Below are 21052 nucleotides of genomic sequence, written 5' to 3' on the forward strand. Positions count from 1 at the left end.
ATACCTGGGGACACCTGGGAGGGGATGGGCAAAAAAAAACCCGTGAAAATCGGGTGAAAAATGGGGATTTTGGGGGTGAAATTGGGGATTTTGGGCATGAAAATTGGGGATTTTGGGATGGAAAATGGGGATTTTGAGGTTACCAGGGCAGGAAAAATGAGAGAAAATGGGTGAAATTGGGGGGTTTAGGGACACCTGGGCACACCTGGGGACACCTGGGAGAGGTTGGGCAAAAAAAAATCCCGTGAAAATTGGGTGAAAAATGAGGATTTTGGGGGTGGAAATGGGGATTTTGGGGGTGGAAATGGGGATTTGGGGTTGAAAATGGGGGATTTTGGGGTTGAAAATGGGGATTTTGTGGTTGAAAATGGGGATTTTGGGGTTACCTGGGCACACCTGGGGACACCTGGGGGCAGCTGGGAGGGGTTGGGCAAAAAAACCCCACGAAATCGGGTGAAAAATGAGGATTTTGGGGGTGGAAATGGGGATTTTGAGGGTGAAAATGGGATTTTGGTGTTGAAAATGGGGATTTTGGGGTGGAAAATGGGGATTTTGGGGTTACCTGGGCACAGCTGGGGACACCTGGGGAACCTTGGAGAGGTTGGGCAAAAAAACCCCGTGAAAATCGGGTGAAAAATGGGGATTTTGGGGTTACCTGGGTACACCTGGGGCACCTGGGGGCACCTGGGAGGGGTTGGGCAAAAAAAACCCGGTGAAAATCGGGTGAAAATGAGGATTTTGGGGTTGAAAATGGGGATTTTGGGGTGGAAAATGGGGATTTTGGGGTTACCTGGGCACACCTGGGATACCTGGGGGCAGCTGGAGGGGTTGGGCAAAAAAAGCCCTGATGAAATTTGGGTTAAAAATGAGGATTTTGGGGGTGAAAAATGGGGATTTTGGGGGTGGAAAATGGGGATTTTGGGGGTGGAAAATGGGGATTTTGGGGGTGAAAATTGGAGATTTTGGGCATGAAAATTGGGGATTTTGGGGTTGAAAATTGGGATTTTGGGGTGGAAAATGGGGATTTTGGGGTTGAAAATGGGGATTTTGGGGTTACCTGGGCACAGCTGGGCACACCTGGGGGAACCTGGGAGGGGATGGGCAAAAAAAACCCCGCGAAAATTGGGTGAAAAATGAGGATTTTTGGGGGTGGAAATGGGGATTTTGGGGTGGAAAATTGGGATTTTGGGGCTTAAAAATGGGGATTTTGGGGTTGAAAATGGGGATTTTGGGGGTGAAAATGGGGATTTTGGGATTACCTGGGCACACCTGGGGACACCTGGGGGCAGCTGGGAGGGGTTGGGCAAAAAAAACCCCCGCGAAAATCGGGTGAAAAATGAGGATTTTGGGGGTGAAAATGGGGATTTTGGGCATGAAAATTGGGATTTTGTGGTGAAAATGGGGATTTTGGGGTGAAATTGGGGATTTTGGGGTTACTGAGCTGGGGGAACCTGGGGGAACCTGGGGAACCTGGGAGGGGATGGCAGAAAAACCCCCGCGAAAATCGGAAAAATGAGGATTTTTGGGGGTGAAAATGGGATTTTGGGGGTGGAAAATGAGGATTTTGGGGTTACCTGGGCACACCTGGGCGGAAAAATTGGAGAAATTTGGGGGGTTTAGGGACACCTGGGCACACCTGGGGGCACCTGGGATGGGGATGGGCAAACAAAACCCCGCGAAAATTGGGTGAAAAATGAGGATTTTGGGTTGGAAATGGGGATTTTGGGGTTACCTGGAAGTTTTTTCACCCATTTTTTCCACCCGTTTTAACCCTTTCCTCCCCATTGGAATTGGGTCAATTTTGGGGTACTTTTGTGGGGTTTTAAACCCATTTTCACCCGTTTTTAACCATTTCTTCCCCAGCTTGATTGGGTCAATTTTCACATTGAGCTTTTTTTCACCCATTTTTCACCCATTTTTAACCCATTACCTCCCTGCTGATTTGGTCAATTTACGGAGTTTTTAACTCCGATTTTTAACCCTTTTTCACCGTTTTCCACCCGTTTTTCACCCGTTTTAACCTTTCCTCCCAGCTGATTGGCATTGGGTCAATTTGGTTTTTTTAAACCCATTTTTCAGCCATTTTAACCCTTTCCTCCCCAGCCATTGGGTCAATTTGGGGGGTTTTTTAACCCAATCTTTTAACACCCTTTTTAAAACACATTTTAAACCCTTTCTTCCCAACTGGATTAGGTTAACTAACTGTTTTAACCATTTCTAACCGTTTTTTTTAACCCTTTACCCTTCCCCAGCCGGCGGATTTGGGTCAATTTTGGGGTTTTTTAACCCATTTTTCACCGGTCCGGTTTTAACTCCGGTTTTAACCATTTCCTCATTCAATGGTTTTTAAACCATTTTTAACCCTTCTCCACCCCAGCCGGATTTGGGTCATTTTTGGGTTTTTTAACCCTTTCCCGTTTTTCACCGTTTTTCACATGTTTTTAACCCTTTCCTCCACTGCTGTTGAACCCTTCCTCCTCTGGGTTTTTAAAATTTTTTAACCCATTTTTAACCCTTTTACCTCTCCCAGCCAGATTTGGGTCAATTTTGGGGTTTTTTAACCCATTTTCTAACCCGTTTTTAACCCTTTCCTCCCCAGCTGGATTTGGGTCAATTTTGGGGGTGTTTTAACCCATTTTTTTCACCATTTTTAACCCTTTCCTCCCCAGCCAGATTTAGGTCATTTTTGGGTTTTTTCACACCATTTTTTACCCGTTTTTAACCCTTTCCTCCCCAGCCAGATTTAGGTCATTTTGGGGTTTTTTCACCCATTTTTACCCGTTTTTAACCCTTTCTTCCCCAGCTGTTTTGGGTCAATTTTGGGGGTTTTTTAACCCATTTTTCACCATTTTTCACCCGTTTTTAACCCTTTCCTCCCCTGCTGGTTTGGGAGTAATTTTGGGGTTTTTAACCAGTTTTTTCACCTTTTTAACCCTTTCCTCCCCATTTGGAATTGGGTCGATTTTGGGGTAATTTTGTGGGGTTTTTAACCCATTTTTCACCCGTTTTTAAACCATTTTTAACCTTTCCTCCCCAGCTGGAATTGGGTCAATTTTGGGCTTTTTTCACCATTTTTAACCCATTTTTCACCATTTTTAACCATTTCCTCCCCAGCCGGATTTGGGTCAATTTTGGGGTTTTTTAACCCATTTTTCACCCGATTTTAACTCTTTCGTCCCCATTTGGAATTGGGTCAATTTTGGGGTAATTTTGTGGGGTTTTTAACCCATTTTTCACCATTTTTAACCCTTTCCTCCCCAGTCAGATTTGGGTCAATTTTGGGGGTTTTTTTCACCATTTTAACCCGTTTTTAACCCTTTCCTCCCCAGTCAGATTTGGGTCAATTTTGGGCTTTTTTTCACCATTTTTAACCCATTTTTCACCCGTTTTTAACCCTTTCCTCCCCATTTGGAATTGGGTCAATTTTGGGGTCATTTTGTGGGGTTTTTAACCCATTTTTCACCATTTTTAACCCTTTCCTCCCCAGCTGGACTCGGAGGTCCAGGCCCTTCTTCGTCGCTGCGACGGCGCCGCCTCCGGGGGTGGGGGAGGGGCCGGGGGTGGGGGAGGGGCGGCCCCGCCCCCCCCTGGGGACCCCCCCGGGGACCCCCCGAGCCCCCCCCAGGGAACCCCCCCGGGGAAGGGCCCGAAAGGAGAGGTCAGAGGGGGGGGAGGGGAAATTTGGGGAAATTTGGGGGAAAATTTGGGGATTTTTGAGTAAAAATTTGGGGGGTTTAGGGGGGAAATTTGGGGGAAAAATTTGGGGGTTTTGGGGGGAAATTTGGGGTTTTGGGGGGAAAATTCAGGGAATTTTGGGGGAAAATTTGGGGATTTTAGGGCGGAAATTTGGGGATTTTTGGGGGGAAATTTGGGGGAAATTTAGGGGAAATTTGGGGGGAAGTTTGGGGGTTTTGGGGGTGAAATTTGGGGAATTTTGGGAGGAAGTTTGGGGGAATTTTGGGGAAAATTTGGGGTTTAGGGGGAAATTTGGGGGAAATTTGGGGGTTTGGGGAAAATTTTGGGGGAAAATTTGGGGATTTTGGGAAATTTGAGGGGAATTTTGGGAGAAAATTTGGGGGTTTTGGGGGGAAAATTCAGGGTATTTTGGGGAATTTTGGGGAAAATTTGGGGTTTGTGGGAATTCAGGGGGAAAAATTGGGGGTTTTGGGGGGGAAGTTGGGGATATTTGGGGGGAAAATTTGGGTTTTTTTAGGGGAGTTTTGGGGGGGAAATTTGGGGGAAATTTGGGGATTTTTGGGTAAAAATTTGGGGGTTTAGGGGGAAATTTGGGGATTTTTGTGGGAAAATTTGGGGGAGAAATTTGGGAAATTTTGGGGGTTTTGAGGGAGAATTTGGGAATTTTGGGGGGAAAAATTTGGGGTTTTTGGGGGAATTTTTGGGGGGAATTTGGGGGAAATTCGGGAATTTTGGGGGAATTTGCGGGGGAAATTTGGGGGAAAATTTGGCAGAAATTTGGGGAGAAAATTTGGAGGTTTTGGGGGAAAATTTGGGGATTTTTGGGGAATTTGCGGGGGAAATTTGGGGATTGTTGGGAGGGATTTTGGGGGAAAATTTGGGGGGATTTTTGGGAAATTTGGGGGAAAAATTTGGGGGAAATTTGGGGGAAATTTGGGGATTTCTGGGGGAATTTGCGGGGGAAATTTGGGGGTTGTCAGGAGGAATTTGGGGAAAATGTGGGGATTTTGGGGGAAAATTTGGGGAAATTTGGGAGAAAATTTGGGGTTTTGGGGAAAATTTGGGGTAAATTTGGGGGGCAAAATTTGGGGAATTTTGGGAGGAAGTTTGGGAAAATTTGGGGATTTTGGGGGAAAAATTCAGGGTTTTGGGGGGAAATTTGGGGTTTTTGGGGGAAAATTTGGGGGTTTTAGGGGGAGTTTTATGGGAAAATTGGGGGGAAATTTGGGGATTTTGGGAGTTTGGTGGAAAATTTGGGGGTTTTGGGGGAAAAGGGGAAAAATTTGGGGGAAAATTTGGGGGTGAAATTTTAGAAATTTTGGGAGGGATTTTGGGGGGTTTTGAGGGAGAATTGGGAACTTTTGGTCGAAAAATTTGGGGGTTTTGAGGTGAAAATTTTGGAAATTTGGGGGAAATTTGGGTGATTTTAAGGGAAAATTTGGGGGGGAAATTTGGGGGAATTTTGGGGATTTTTAGAGGACTTTTAGGGGGAAAATTCGGGGATTTGGGGGAATTTTGGGGGAAAATTTGGGGGCAAAATTGGGGATTTTGGGGGAAATTTTGGGGGAAATTTGCGGATTTTTGAGGGGAAATTTTGGGTGAAAATTTGGGGGTTTTTGGGTGGTTTGGGGGGAAAAATTTGGGGGGGAAATTTGGGGATTTTTGGGGGTTTTGGCGGAAAAAAGTGGGGATTTTGGGGGAAAATTTGGGAATTTGGGGGAAATTTGGGGGGGAAAAAATTGGGATTTTGGGAGGAAATTGGGGATTTTGGGCGGAAAATTTTGGGAATTTGGGGGTAAATTTGGGGGTTTTGGGAATTTTGGGGGAAAATTGGGGAGTTTTTGGGGAAAAATTTGGGGGTTTTGGGGGGATATTTAGGGATTTTTGGGGGAAAGTGTAGGATTTGGGGGGGAAATTGGGGGGCAAAATTTGGGGAATTTTGGAGGGATTTTGGGGGTTTGGGGGAAAATTCGGGGATTTTTGGGGGGAAAATTTGGGGATTTGGGGAAAAATTTGGGGGTTTTGGGGGGGAAATTTGGGGGGAAAAGTTTGGGGAATTTTGGGAGGGATTTTGGGGGTTTTGGGGGAAATTTGGGGATTTTGGGGGGGAAAATTTGGGGGTATTGGAGGGATATTTGGGGATTTTTTGGGGGTTTTGGGGGAAAATTTTGGGGGTTTTGGGGGAAAATTTGGGGATTTTTGGAGGACTTTTAGGGGGAAATTTGAGGATTTTGGGGGAAAATCTGGGGGTTTTAGGGTGGAATTTGGGGTGTTTGGGGGAAATTTGGGGGAAAATTTGGGGATTTTGGGGGGAATTTGGGGGGAATTTGGGAGGAAATTTGGGCAATTTTGGGGGAAATTTTGGGGGTTTTGGAGGGAAATTTGGGGATTTTTGGGGAATTTTTGGGGGAAATTTGGGGGTTGTCGGAGGAATTTTTGGGAAATTTGGGGATTTTGGGGGGAAATTTTGGGGTATTGGAGGGAAATTTGGGGATTTTTGGGGGGGAAATTTGGGGGGAATTTTGGGGGAAATTTGGGGGGGATTTTGAGGAATGTGGGGGGAAAATTTGGGGGAAAGTTTGGGGATTTTGGGGAGAAATTTGGGCACAAATTTGGGGAATTTTGGGAGGAAATTTGGGGGTTTTGGGGGAAAATTTGGGGATTTTGGGGGGGAATTTGGGGGTTTTTGGGGCAATTTTGGGGAAATTTTTGGGATTTTTTGGGGGGAATTTGGGGGTTTTTGGGGGAAAATCTGGGGATTTTGGGGGGGAAATTTTGGGGGTTTTTGGGGCAATTTTGGGGGAAATTTTTGGGATTTTTGGGGGGAATTTTGGGGGTATTGGGGAGAATTTGGGAGGGGATTTTTGGGGCTTCTGGGAGAAAATTTGGGGGAAAATTTGGGATTTTGGGGAAAATTGGGGATTTTTGCACGAACTCGATCTAATTAGCATAAATGAATATTTGATGATTTTCAGAGGCGTGGGCGGGGCCAGAGGAGGGCGTGGCCTCGGCCCCTCTCCCCCCCCAAGGGTTTTGGGGCAAAAAATTGGAATATTAGGGGAAAATTTGGGGAATTTTTTGGGGATTTTCAGGGGAAATTTGGAGTGGAAATTTGGGGATTTTGGGAATTGGGATTTTGGGGCGAAATTCAGGATTTTTGGGAGAAAATTTGGGGTTTTTAAGGGGAAAATTTGGAGGTTTTGGGGCGAAATTTGGGGGATTTTGGGGGGATTTTAAGGGGAAATTTGGAATATTAGGAGAAAATTTTGGGAGGAATTTTGGGGAAAAATTTGGGATTTTGGGGGAGTTTTATGGGAAAATTTGGGTTTTGGGGGGATTTTTGGAATTTCGGAGGAAAATTTGGGGATTTTTGAGGGGAAATTTTGGGGGAAAATTTGGGTTTTTTTGGGCCATTTTGGGTGAAAATTTGGAATTTTGGGGGAAATTTGGGGGGAAATTTGGGAATTTTGGGAGAAAATTTAGGGGTTTTGGGGGAAAATTTGGAGTTTATGGGAATTTGGGGCGGAAATTTGGGGGTATTGGGGGAAAATTTGGGGGATTTGGGGAATTTTGGGGGGGAAATTGGGGTGAAAATTGGGGATTTTTTGGGAATTTGGGTGGGAAATTTGGGGGGTTGGGGGGAAAATTTGGGGATTTTTGGGGGGAAATTTTGGGGTTTTGGGGGGAAAATTTGGGGGGAAATTCGGGGATTTTGGGGGAAAAATTTGGGGGTTTTAGGGGGGAAATTTAGGATTTTTTGGGGGAAAGTGTAGGATTTTGGGGGGAAATTGGGGGGCAAAATTTGGGGAATTTTGGGAGGGATTTTGGGGGGTTTTGGGGGAAAATTTGGGGGTTTTAGGGGGAAAATTGGGGGATTTTTGGAGGGAAATTCTGGGGGGGAATTTTGGGGGTTTTTGGGGCAATTTTGGGGGAAATTTTTGGATTTTTGGGGGGAAATTTTGGGGGTATTGGGGAGAATTTGGGGGGAGATTTTTGGACTTCTGGGGAGAAAATTTGGGGGGAAATTGGGGGATTTGGGAGGAAAATTTGGGGGGCAAATTTGGGGATTTTGGGGGGTTTTGGGGAGAAAATTTGGGGGGAAATTCGGGGATTTTTGCACGAACCCGTCCTAATTAGCATAAATGAATATTTGATGATTTTCAGAGGCATGGGCGGGGCCAGAGGAGGGCGTGGCCTCGGCCCCTCCCCCCCCCAGGCTGAGCTTTGCCCCCGAGGCCGTGGCCAGGCTGGGGGGGGCCCTGGGCAGGGTCCAGAGGGGGCTGCAGCACCTGGGGGGGGCTCCTCAGCTCCAACCGTGAGTAATGGGGAAAAATGGGGAAAAATGGGGGAAATCAGTGAAAATTGGGTGAAAATTGGGGAAAAAATGGGGGGAAATTGGCAGAAAATTGGGTGAAAATTGGGTGAAAATTGGGTGAAAATCGGTGAAAATTCAATGAAAATTGGAGGAAAATTGGGAAAAAAATTGAATAAAATTGGGTGAGAATTGGGCGAAAATTGGGGAAATTGGGAGGAAATTGGGTGAAAATTGGGGGAAGATGGGGAAAAAATGGGGAAATTGGGAAAATTGGGGGTTTAGGGACAGGTGGGGGGGAAAATGGGAAAAAATTGGGTGAAAATTGGGCGAAAATCGGTGAAAATTCAATGAAAATTGGGGGGAAAATGGAGAGAAAATTCAGTGAAAATTGGGGGGAAAATGGGGGGAAATTGGGGGAAAATTCCGTGAAAATTGGGTGAAAATTGGGGAAAATGGGGGGAAAATTGGGGAGAAAATGGGGGAAAGTTGGGTGGAAAATTAGGGAAAAATTGGGGGAAATTGGGGGAAAATTGGGGGGAAATGGGAGGGAAATATGGGAAAAATGGGAGGAAATGGTTGAAAGTTGGGAGAAAATTGAGTGAAATTGGGGTGAAAATGGGGGAAAGTTGGGTGGAAAATTAGGGAGAAATTGGGGGAAATTGGGAGAAAATCGGTGAAAATTCGGTGAAAATTGGGGAAAAAATGGGGGAAAATTGGAAGAAAGTGGGGGGAAAGGGGGTAAAAATGGGGAAATTGGGAAAATTGGGGGTTTAGGACAGCTGGGGGGGAAAATGGGAAAAATTGGGTGAAAATTGGGTGAAAATCGGTGAAAATTCAATGAAAATTGGGGGGAAAATGGGGGGAAAATTCAGTGAAAATTGGGAGAAAATTGGCAGAAAATTGGGGGAAAAATTGAGGAAAATTGGGGGCAAATGGGGAAAATTGGGGGTTTAGGGACATCAGGGGGGGAAAATGGGAAAAAACTGGGTGAAAACTGGGTGAAAATTGGGGGAAAATTGGGGGGGAAATTGGGGGGAAATTGGGGGAAAATTCAGTGAAAATTGGGCAAAATGGGGGGAAAATTGGGAGAAAATTGGGGTGGAAATGGGAGAAAGTTGGGTGGAAATTCAATGAAAATTGGGGGAAATTGGGAGAAAGTTGGGTGAAAATTGGGGGGGAAATGGGGAAAAAATGGGTGAAAATCAGTGAAAATTCGGTGAAAATTGGGGGGAAATTGGAGAAAATTGGGGGAAAATGGGGGAAAAATGAGGAAAAAATGGGGGAAAATTGGATGAAAATAGGGGGGAAATTGGGGGGAAATTGGGGAAAAATGGGGAAAAAATGGAGGAAATTGGGTGAAAATTGGGGGGCAATGGGGTGAAAATTAGGAGAAAATTGGTGAAAATGTGTGAAAATTGGGGGGAAAATGGGGGAAAATTGGAAGAAATTGGGTGAAAATTGAGGGGAAAATGGGGGGAAATGGGGAAAAAATGGGAGGAAATCGGGTGAAAAATGAGTGAAAATTGGGGGAAAAATGGGGGAAAGTTGGGTGAAAATTGGGGGAAATTGGGTGAAATTCGGTGAAAATTGGGGGGGAAATATGGAAAAAATGGGAGGAAATTGGGTGAAAATTCAGTGAAAATTGGGGTGAAAGTGGGGAAAGTTGGGTGAAAATTGGGAGAAAATTGGATGAAAATCGGTGAAAATTCGGTGAAAATTCGGTGAAAATTGGGGAAAAAATGGGGGGAAATTGGCAGAAAATTGGGTGAAAATTGAGTGAAAATTGGGGTGAAAATGGGGGAAAGTTGGGTGGAAAATTAGGGAAAAATTGGGGGAAATTGGGAGAAAAATCAGAGAAAATTCGGTGGAAAATGAGTGAAAATTGGGTGGAAATGGGGGAAAATTGGGGGGAAATGGGGAAAAAATGGGTGAAAATTGGGGGGAAATTGGGTGAAAATTGGGGGAAATTGGGGGGAAAATGGGGGAAAATTGGGGTGAAATGGGGAAAATGGTGGAAATTGGGAGGAAATTGGGTGAAAGTTGGGTGGAAAATTAGGGAAAAATTGGGGGAAATTGGGGTTTAGGGACACCTGGGGGGGCTCCTGAGCTCCAACCGTGAGTAATGGGGGAAAAATGGGGGAAAAATGGGAAAATTTGGGGAAATTTGGGGAAATTTGGGGTTTAGGGACAGCTGGGGGGGAAAATGGGAAAAATTGGGTGAAAATTGGGTGAAAATCGGTGAAAATTCAATGAAAATAGGGGGGAAATTGGGAAAAATTGGGGGAAAATTCAGTGAAAATTGGGAGAAATTGAGTGAAAATTGGGGGGGGATTAGGGGGAAAATGGAGGAAAATTTGGTGAAAATTGGGTGAAAATTGGGTGAAAATTCAATGAAAATTGGGGGAAAATGGGGGAAAATGAGGGAAAGTTGGGTGAAAATTGGGGGGGAAATGGGGGAAAAATGGGTGAAAATTGGGGAAAAATTGGGGGAAATTGGAGAAGATTGGGTGAAAGTTGGGGGAAATTGGGAGGAAATTGGGTGAAAGTTGGGGAAAAAATGGGGGAAAATTGGAAGAAAATGGGGGGAAATGGGAGGAAATTGGGTGAAAATTGGGTGAAAGTTGGGTGAAAATGAGGGAAAATTGGGGGAAAATTCAGTGAAAATTGGGGGGAAATGGGGAAAATTGGGGTGAAAATGGGGGAAAGTTGGGTGGAAAATTAGGGAAAAATTGGGGGAAATTGGGAGAAAAATCAGAGAAAATTCGGTGGAAAATGAGTGAAAATTGGGTGGAAATGGGGGAAATTGGGGGAAATGGGGAAAAAATGGGTGAAAATTGGGGGGAAATTGGGTGAAAATTGGGAGAAAATTGGGTGAAAATTGGGGGAAATTGGGGGGAAAAATGGGGGAAAATTGGGGAAAAATGGGAGGAAATTGGGTGAAAAAATGGGGGAAAATTGGGTGAAAATTGGGGTGAGAAATTGGGGGAAAATGGGAAAATTGGGGGTTTGGGGACACCTGGGGGGCTCCTGAGCTCCAACCGTGAGTAATGGGGGGAAAAATGGGGGAAAAATGGGGAAAAAATGGGAAATTGGGAAAAAATGGGGAAATCAGTGAAAATTGGGTGAAAATCGGTGAAAATTCGGTGAAAATTGGGGGAAAAATTGGGGGGAAAATGGGTGAAAATCGGTGAAAATTCAATGAAAATTGGGGGGAAAATGGGGAAAAAATGGGTGAAAATCGGTGAAAATTCGTTGAAAGTTGGGGGAAATTGGGAGAAAATTGGGGTGAAAATCGGTGAAAATTCGGTGAAAATTGGAGGAAAATTGGGAAAAAAATTGAATAAAATTGGGTGAAAATTGGGAAAAAATTGAATAAAATTGGGCGAGAATTGGGCGAATATTGGGAAAATTGGGAGGAAATTGGGTGAAAATTAGGGGGAAAATTGGGTGAAGATTGGGGGGAAATGGGGAAAATTGGGAGAAAAATCAGTGAAAATTTGGTGTAAATTGGGGGGAAAAAATAGGAAAATGGGGAAAATTGGGGGAAAATTGGGTGGAAATTGGGGAAAATGGGGTGAAAATTAGGAGAAAATTATGGGGGGATTGGGGAAAATGGGTGAAAATTTGGTGAAAATTGGGGGAAATTGGGAGAAAATCGGTGAAAATTTGGTGAAAATTGGGAGAAAAATCAGAGAAAATTCGGTGAAAAATGAGTGAAAATTGGGTGGAAATGGGGGAAAATTGGGGAAATTGGGGGAAATTGGGAGAAAATTGGGTGAAAATTGGGGAAAATGGGGGGAAATTGGGGAGAAAATGGGGGAAAATTTGGTGAAAATTGGGGGAAATTGGAGAAAATTGGGGAAAAATGGGGGGAAAATTGGGGGAAATGGGAGGGAAATATGGGAAAAAATGGGAGGAAATTGGTTTAAATTGGGAGAAAATTGAGTGAAAATTGGGGTGAAAATGGGGGAAAGTTGGGTGGAAAATTAGGGAAAAATGGGGGTAAATTCAGTGAAAATTGGGGGGAAATGGGGGAAAATTGGGAGAAAAATCAGAGAAAATTCGGTGAAAAATGAGTGAAAATTGGGTGGAAATGGGGGAAAATTGGGTGAAAATTGGGAAAAAAAATTGAATAAAATTGGGCGAGAATTGGGCGAAAATTGGGAAATTGGGAGGAAATTGGGGGAAAATTGGGAGAAAATTGGATGAAAATTGGGGGAAAATGGGGAAAAATGGGGGAAAATTGCGAAAAAAATTGGGGTGAAAATTGGAGAAAAATTGATCAAAATTGGGGGAAAATGGGGGAAAGATGGGGGAAAATTGGGTGAAAATCGGTGAAAATTCAAGGAAAATTGGGGGGAAATTGGGAAAAATTGGGGGAAAATTCAGTGAAAATTGGGAGAAAATTGAGTGAAAATTGGGGGGGGATTAGGGGAAAATGGAGGAAAATTTGGTGAAAATTGGGTGAAAATTCAATGAAAATTGGGGGAAAATGGGGAAAAAATGGGTGAAAATCGGTGAAAATTCGTTGAAAATTGGGGGGAAATTGGGAGAAAATTGGGGTGAAAATCGGTGAAAATTCGGTGAAAATTGGAGGAAAATTGGGAAAAAAATTGAATAAAATTGGGTGAAAATTGGGAAAAAATTGAATAAAATTGGGCGAGAATTGGAAAAAAATTGAATAAAATTGGGTGAGAATTGGGCGAAAATTGGGAGGAAATTGGGTGAAAATTAGGGGGAAAATTGGGTGAAGATTGGGGGAAATGGGAGGAAATTGGGTGAAAATCGGTGAAAATTCGGTGAAAATTGGGGGGAAAATGGGGGAAAATTGGAAGAAAATGGGAGGAAAATGGGGGAAAAATGGGGAAATTGGGAAAATTGGGGGTTTAGGGGACAGCTGGGGGGAAATGGGAAAAAATTGGGTGAAAATTGGGTGAAAATCGGTGAAAATTGGGTGAAAATCGGTGAAATTCAATGAAAATTGGAGGAAAATTGGGGGAAAATTGAATAAAATTGGGTGAAAATTGGGAAAAAATTGAATAAAATTGGGTGAAAATTGGAAAAAAATTGAATAAAATTGGGCAAGAATTGGGCGAATATTGGGAAAATTGGGAGGAAATTGGGTGAAAATTAGGGGGAAAATTGGGTGAAGATTGGGGGGAAATGGGAGGAAATTGGGTGAAAATTGGGGGAAAGTTGGGTGAAAATTGGGGGGAAATGGGGAAAAAATGGGTGAAAATCGGTGAAAATTCGGTGAAAATTGGGGGGAAATTAGGAGAAAATTGGGAGAAAATTGGGGGAAATGGGGAAAAATGGGTGAAAATTGGGGGGAAATTGGGAAAAAAATGGGGAAAAAATGGGGAAATCAGTGAAATTGGGTGAAAATTCGGTGAAAATTGGGTGAAAATCGGTGAAAATTCAATGAAAATTGGAGGAAAATTGGGAAAAAAATTGAATAAAATTGGGTGAGAATTGGGCGAAAATTGGGGAAATTGGGAGGAAATTGGGTGAAATTGGGGGAAAATGGGGAAAAATGGGGGAAATTGGGAAAAAAATTGGGTGAAAATTGGGGAAAATTGATCAAAAATTGGGGGAAAATGGGGGAAAGATGGGTGAAAATTGGGTGAAAATTAGTGAAAATTCAAGGAAAATTGGGGGAAATTGGGAAAAATTGGGGAAAATTCAGTGAAAATGGGAGAAAATTGAGTGAAAATTGGGGGGGATTAGGGGAAAATGGAGGAAAATTTGGTGAAAATTGGGTGAAAATTGGGGGAAATTGGGGGGAAAATGGGGGAAGTTGGGGAAAAAATGGGAGAAAATTGGATGGAATTGGGGGGAAATTGGGAGAAAATTGATCAAAATTGGGTGAAAATTAGGAGAAAAATTGGGAGAAAAATTGGGAGAAAATTAGGGGGGCATTAGGGGAAAGTGGGGGAAAATTTGGTGGAAATTGGGGAAACTTGGGAGAAAATTGGGTGAAAATGAGGAAAAATTGGGGGGAAATGGGAAAAAAATGGGGGAAATTGGGGGTTTAGGGACACCTGGGGGGGCTCCTGAGCTCCAACCGTGAGTGATGGGGGAAAATGGGGGAAAAAATGGGGAAATTTGGGGAAATTGGGGGTTTAGGGACACCTGGGGGGGAAAATGGGAAAAAATTGGGTGAAAATTGGGTGAAAATCGGTGAAAATTCAATGAAAATTGGGAAAAAATGGGGAAAATTGGGTGAAAATTGGGGAGAAAATTCGGTGAAAATTGGGAGAAAATTGGGTGAAAATTGGGTGAAAATTGTGTGGAAAATGGGGAAAAAATGGGAGGAAATCGGGTGAAAAATGAGTGAAAATTGGGGGAAAAATGGGGGAAAGTTGGGTGGAAATTGGGCGGAAAATGGGGGGAAATTGGGGGGAAAATGGGAGGAAAATCGATCAAAATTGGGTGGAAATTGGGGGAAAAATGGGGAAAAGTTGGGAGAAATTGGGGAGAACATTGGGGGAAAATTGAGGGGAAAATTGGGTGAAAATCGGTGAAAATTCAATGAAAATTGGAGGAAAATTGGGAAAAAATTGAATAAAATTGGAGGAAATTCAGTGAAAATTAGGGGAAAATTGGGTGAAGATTGGGGGGAAATGGGAGGAAATTGGGTGAAAATCGGTGAAAATTCGGTGAAAATTGGGAGAAAATTGGGTGAAATTGGTGAAAATTCAATGAAAATTGGGGGGAAAATGGGGGAAAAATTGGGGAAATTGGGAGAAAATTGGGGGAAATGGGGGAAAATTGGCAGAAAATTGGGGAAAAATTGAGGAAAATTGGGGGCAAATGGGGAAAATTGGGGGTTTAGGGACATCAGGGGGGGAAAATGGGAAAAAACTGGGTGAAAATTGGGGGAAAAATGGGGGAAAATTGGGGGGAAATTGGGGGGAAATTGGGGAAAATTCAGTGAAAATTGGGGAAAATGGGGGGAAAATGGGGAGAAAATTGGGGTGGAAATGGGAGAAAATTGGGTGGAAAATTAGGGAAAAATTGGGGGAAATTGGGAGAAAATCGGTGAAAATTCGGTGAAAATTGGAGGAAATTGGGAAAAACATTGGGGGAAATTGAGGGGAAAATGGGGGGAAATTGGGAGAAAATTTGGGGAAAATTGGGTGAAAATTGGGGGAAATTTGGGAGAAAATGGTGAAAATTCGGTGAAATTGGAGGAAAATTGGGGGAAAATGGGGAAAAATGTGGAAAATTGGAGAAAATTGAGTGAAAATTGGGGTGAAAATGGGGGAAAGTTGGGTGGAAAATTGGAGGAAAATTGGGGGAAATTGGGAGAAAATCGGTGAAAATTCGGTGAAAATTGGGGAAAAAATGGGGAAAATTGGAAGAAAATGGGGGGAAAATGGGGGGAAAATGGGGGAAAAATGGGGAAATTGGAAAATTGGGGGTTTAGGGACACCTGGGGGGGAAAATGGGAAAAATTGGGTGAAAATTGGGTGAAAATTGGGTGAAAATTGGGAAAAAAATTGAATAAATTGGGTGAAATTGGGAAAAAAATTGAATAAAATTGGGTGAAAATTGGGAAAAAAATTGAATGAAATTGGGTGAGAATTGGGCGAAAATTGGGGAAATTGGGAGGAAATTGGGTGAAAATTGGGGGAAAATTGGGGAAAGTTGGGTGGAAAATTGGAGGAAATTGGGAAAAAAATTGAATAAAATTGAGTGAAAATTGGGAAAAAAAATTGAATAAAATTGGGTGAAAATTGGGAAAAAAATTGAATAAAATTGGGTGAGAATTGGGCGAAAATTGGGGAAATTGGGAGGAAATTGGGTGAAAATTAGGGGGAAAATTGGGTGAAAATTCAGTGAAATTGGGTGAAAATTGGTGAAAATTCAATGAAAATGGGGGGAAGTTGGGGAAAAAATGGGAGAAATTTGGATGGAAATTGGGAGAAAATGGGGGAAAGTTGGGTGAAAATTGGGTGAAAATTGGTGAAAATTCAATGAAAATTGGGGGAAAATTGGCAGAAAATTGGAGGAAATTGGAGGAAATTGGGAGGAAAATTGGAGGAAAATTGGGAGAAAAATCAATCAAAATTGGGTGGAAATTGGGGGGAAAATGGGGAAAAAATGGGGGAAAATTGGGAAAAAAATTGGGAAAAAATGGGAGGAAATTGGGTGAAAATTGGGAGAAAATTGGTGAAAATGTGCTGAAAACTGGGGGAAAATGGGAAAATTCAGTGAAAATTGGGGGAAAATGGGGGGAAATTGGGGGAAAATTCAGTGAAAATTGGGGAAAATGGGGGGAAAATTGGGTGAAAATTGGGGTGGAAATGGGGGAAAGTTGGGTGGAAAATTAGGGAAAAATTGGGGGAAATTGGGAGAAGATTGGGTGGAAAGTTGGGGGAAATTGGGAGGAAATTGGGTGAAAATTAGGGAAAAAATGGGGGAAAATTGGGTGAAGATTGGGGGAAATGGAGGAAATTGGGGGAAATTGGGAGGAAAATTGGAGGAAAATTGGGAAAAACATTGGGGGAAAATGGGGGGAAATTGAGAGAAAAATGGGGGAAAATTGGGTGAAAATTGTGTGGAAATTGTGGTGAAAATGGGGGAAAGTTGGGTGGAAAATTAGGGAAAATTGGGTGAAATTGGGAGAAAATCGGTGAAAATTCAGTGAAAATTGGGAAAAAAAATTGAATAAAAGTGGGAGAGAATTGGGCGAAAATTGGGGAAATTGGGAGAAATTGGGTGAAAATTGGGGTGAAAATTCAGTGAAAATTGGGAGAAAATTGAGTGAAAATGGGAGGAAACTGGGTGAAAATTGGTGAAAATTTCGGTGAAAATTGGGTGGAAAATGGGGGAAATTGGGGGGAAATTGGGTGAAAATTTGGGGTAAAGTGGGGGAAAATTGGGAGAAAATTGGGGAGAAAATGGGGGGAAAATGGGTGAAAATGGGGGAAAATTGGGGGAAAGTTGGGTGAAAATGGAGAAAATTTGGCGCAAAAATTGGGAGGAAATTGGGGAAAATTGGGGGAAAATTCGGTGGAAATTGGGGAAAAATTGATCAAAATTGGGGTGAAAATGGGGGAAAGTTGGGTGGAAAATTGGGAGAAAATTGGGTGAAAATCGGTGAAAATCGGGAGAAAATTCAGTGAAAATTGGGGGGAAAATGGGGGAAAGTTGGGTGAAAATTGGGTGGAAAATGGGGGGAAATTGGATCAAAATTCGGTGAAAATTGGGGTGAAAATGGGGAAAAGTTGTGTGAAAAGTGGAGGAAAATTGGGTGAAAATTGGGGAGAAAATGGGGAAAATTGGGGGGAAATTCAGTGAAAATTGGGGGAAAATTGGGGGGAAAATGGGGGGAAAATTGGGTGGAAAATGGGGGAAAATGGCTGAAAATTGGGGGAAAATGGGGAAAAATGGGAGGAAATTGGGTGAAAATCAGGGGGAAAATTGGGGGGAAATGGGAGGAAATTGGGTGAAATTGGGGAAAAGTTGGGGAAAAATGGGGAAAAATTGGAATAAAATTGAGGGGAAAATGGGACAAAATTGAGTGAAAATGGGGGAAAATTGGGTGGAAAATTGGGTGAAGATTGGGGGAAATTGGGGGGAAAATGGGGGGAAATTGGGTGAAAATTTGGTGAAAATTCAGTGAAAATTGGATGAAAATTGGGGGGAAAATTGGGGGGAAATTGGGAAAAATTGATCAAAATTGGGGCAAAAATTGGAAAAATGGAGGAAATTGGGTGAAAATTGGTGAAAATTTCGGTGAAAATTGGGTGAAAATTGGGTGGAAAATGGGGAAAATTGGGGAAATTGGTGAAAATTGGGGGTTTAGGGACACCTGGGGGGATAAACACAAAAATCCCTGAGAAATTTGGGTTAAAAATGGGAATTTTGGGGTTAAAATGGAAATTTTGGGATTTTTGGGTGTTTTCTGTGGGAATTTTGGGGGAATTTTGGGTGGAATTTTTGGGATTTTTTGCCTCTTCTGTGTCTCTGAATTTTGGGTGGATTTGGGGACGTTTTGGGTGTTTTCTGTTGGAATTTTCTGCAATTTTTGACCTTTTTTTTGGGATTTTTGGGCCTTTTTGCTGGGAATTTTTTTGGGGAATTTAAGAATTGGAGAATTTGGGATTTGGGGCTGATTTAGGATGAAATTTTTGGGGTGAATTTCAGCGGATTTGGCCAAACCAGGCCAGGAGCTGCTCTGGGACCCCAAATTGGGGAATTTTGGGTATTTTTGGTGGGAATTTGGTGGAATTTTGGGTGGATTTGGGGATTTTGGGGCTTTTGAGAATCTCTGATTTTGGTAGAATTTTGAGAAATTTTGGGTGGATTTTCTTGATTTTGGGGTTTTTTTTTGCAGGATTTTTTTGGGATTTTGAGTGTTTTTTGTGGGAATTTTCGCGATTTTTGGGGAAATTTTTGGGCATTTTGGGTGGGAATTTTGGGTGGAATTTTGGGGTTTTTTTGGCTCTTTTGGATCTCTGAATTTTGGGTGGATTTGGGGAAATTTTGGGTGTTTTCTGTGGGAATTTTGGGCCATTTTTGGGGAAATTTTGGGGCATTTTTAATGGGAATTTTTGTGGGAATTTTGGGTGGAATTTTTGGGGTTTTTTGCCTCTTCTGGGTCTCTGAATTTTGGGTGGATTTGGGGAAATTTTGGGTCTTTTCTGTGGAATTTTGGGCAAATTTTGGGGAAATTTTTGGGCCTTTTTTATGGGAATTTTGGGTGGAATTTTGGGTTTTTTTTGCCTCTTCTGGGTCTCTGAATTTTTCTGGATTTGGGGAAATTTTGGGTGTTTCCTGTGGGAATTTTGGGCTATTTTGGGGGAAATTTTGGGGCATTTTGGGTGGGAATTTTGGGTTAAATTTTTGGGTTTTTTGTCTCTTCTGGGTCTCTGAATTTTGGTGAATTTGGGGAATTTTGGGTGTTTTCTGTGGAATTTTGGGCAAATTTGGTGGGAATTTTTGGGCCTTTTTTATGGAAATTTTTGTGGGAATTTTGGGTGGAATTTTTGGGATTTTTGCCTCTTCTGGGTCTCTGAATTTTGGGTGGATTTGGGGAAATTTTGGGTCTTTTCTGTTGAATTTTCTTCAATTTTGACCTTTTTTTGGGGGATTTTTGGGCCTTTTTGCTGGAATTTTTTTGGGAATTTTTTTTGGAATAATTTGGGATTTGGGGCTGATTTAGGGTTAAATTTTGGGGTGAATTTCAGCGGATTTGGCCGAACCGGGCCGGGAGCTGCTGCGGGAGCTGCTCAGGGAGCACCGGAGGCTGCAGGAACTGACCCAGAACCTGCACGAGAAACACCAGAGAGAGGCCCTGGAGGTACCTGGGGACACCTGGGGACACCTGGGGACACCTGAGGGGACACCTGGGCACAGCTGGGAGGGGATGGACAAAAAAAACCCCGTGAAAATTGGGTTAAAAATGAAGATTTTGGGTCAAAAATGGGGATTTTGGGGTTACCCGGGGGGGAAAAATGGTGAAAATTGGGGGAAATTGGTGAAAATTGGTGAAAATTTGGGTTTAGGAACACCTGGGGACAGCTGGGAGGGGATGGACAAAAAAAACCCCGTGAAAATTGGGTGAAAAATGAGGATTTTGGGTCAAAAATGGTGAATTTGGGTCAAAAATGGGGATTTTGGGGTTATCTGGGGGGTAAAAAATGGTGAAAATTGAGGGAAAATTGGGAAAAAATGGGGAAAAATCGGTGAAAATTGGGAGTTTAGGAATACCTGGGCACAGCTGGGAGGGATGAACAAAAAAACCCCGTGAAAATTGGGTGAAAAATGAAGATTTTGGGTCAAAAATGGGGAATTTGGCGTTATCTGGCGGGAAAAAATGGTGAAAATTGAGAAAAATTGGGGGAAAATTGGGGGGAAATTGGTGAAAATTGGGAGTTTAGGAATGCCTGGGGACAGCTGGGAGGGGATGGACAAAAAAAACCCCGTGAAAATTGGGTGAAAAATGAGGATTTTGGGTCAAAAATGGGGAATTTGGGGTTACCCATGGGGAAAAAAATGGTGAAAATTGAGGGAAAATTTGGGGAAAATTGGGGGAAATTTGGTGAAAATTGGGAGTTTAGGGACACTTGGGGACAGCTGGGAGGGGATGGACAAAAAAAACCCCGTGAAAATTGGGTTAAAAATGAGGATTTTGGGTCAAAAATGGGGAATTTGGGTTAAAAATGGGATTTTGGGGTTACCTGGTGGGAAAAAATGGTGAAAATTGAGGGAAATTTGGTGAAAATTGAGGGAAAATTGGTGAAAATTGGAGTTTAGGGACACCTGGGCACAGCTGGGAGGGGATGGACAAAAAAAAACCCCGTGAAAATCGGGTTAAAAATGAGGATTTTGGGTTAAAAATGGTGAATTTGGGTCAAAAATGGGGATTTTGGGGTTACCCGGGGGGAAAAATGGTGAAAATTGAGGGAAAATTGGGGGAAATTTGGTGAAAAATTGGGGGTTTAGGGACAGCTGGGCACAGCTGGGAGGGGATGGACAAAAAAAAACCCCGGTGAAAATTGGGTGAAAAATGAGGATTTTGGGTTAAAAATGGGGATTTTGGGTTAAAAATGGGGATTTTGGGGTTACCTGGGGGGAAAAAATTGTGAAAATTGAGGGAAAATTGGGGTAAAATTGGTGAAAATTGGGGGTTTAGGGACACCTGGGCACAGCTGGGAGGGGATGGACAAAAAAAAACCCCGTGAAAATTGGGTGAAAAATGAGGATTTTGGTTAAAAATGGGGATTTTGGGTTAAAAATGGGGATTTTGGGGTTACCTGGGGGGAAAAAATTGTGAAAATTGAGGGAAAATTGGGGTAAAATTGGTGAAAATTGGGGGTTTAGGGACACCTGGGCACAGCTGGGAGGGGATGGACAAAAAAAAACCCCATGAAAATTGGGTTAAAAATGAAGATTTTGGGTCAAAATGGGGATTTTGGGTCAAAAATGGGGAATTTTGGGGTTACCCGGGGGAAAAAATGGTGAAAATTGAGGGAAATTTGGGGGAAAATTGGGGAAAATTGGGGGTTTAGGAATACCTGGGCACAGCTA

The 21052-nt window shown here is 42.9% G+C and overlaps 2 protein-coding genes across 2 annotated transcripts in view; one reads left to right on the top strand and one right to left on the bottom strand.

Moving 5' to 3' along the window:
- The window catches only part of LOC143691939 (E3 ubiquitin-protein ligase BRE1B-like), a 31694-nt gene extending 12337 nt beyond the window's left edge, over window positions 1-19357 (top strand). The window contains exons 3-5 of the mRNA XM_077171011.1: window positions 3488-3658; window positions 7861-8011; window positions 19210-19357. Of these exons, the coding sequence (XP_077027126.1) occupies window positions 3488-3658; window positions 7861-7917 (228 nt within the window). The 3' untranslated portion in view covers window positions 7918-8011; window positions 19210-19357. The remainder of the gene's footprint in view (window positions 1-3487; window positions 3659-7860; window positions 8012-19209) is intronic.
- Window positions 19206-21052, bottom strand: part of LOC143696649 (E3 ubiquitin-protein ligase BRE1B-like) — a 13255-nt gene continuing 11408 nt past the window's right edge. The window contains exon 4 of the mRNA XM_077193224.1: window positions 19206-19289. Coding sequence (XP_077049339.1) covers window positions 19206-19289 — 84 coding nt within the window. The remainder of the gene's footprint in view (window positions 19290-21052) is intronic.

The sequence above is a fragment of the Agelaius phoeniceus genome, chromosome 37, assembly GCF_051311805.1.
Source record: "Agelaius phoeniceus isolate bAgePho1 chromosome 37, bAgePho1.hap1, whole genome shotgun sequence".
NCBI lineage: Eukaryota > Metazoa > Chordata > Aves > Passeriformes > Icteridae > Agelaius > Agelaius phoeniceus.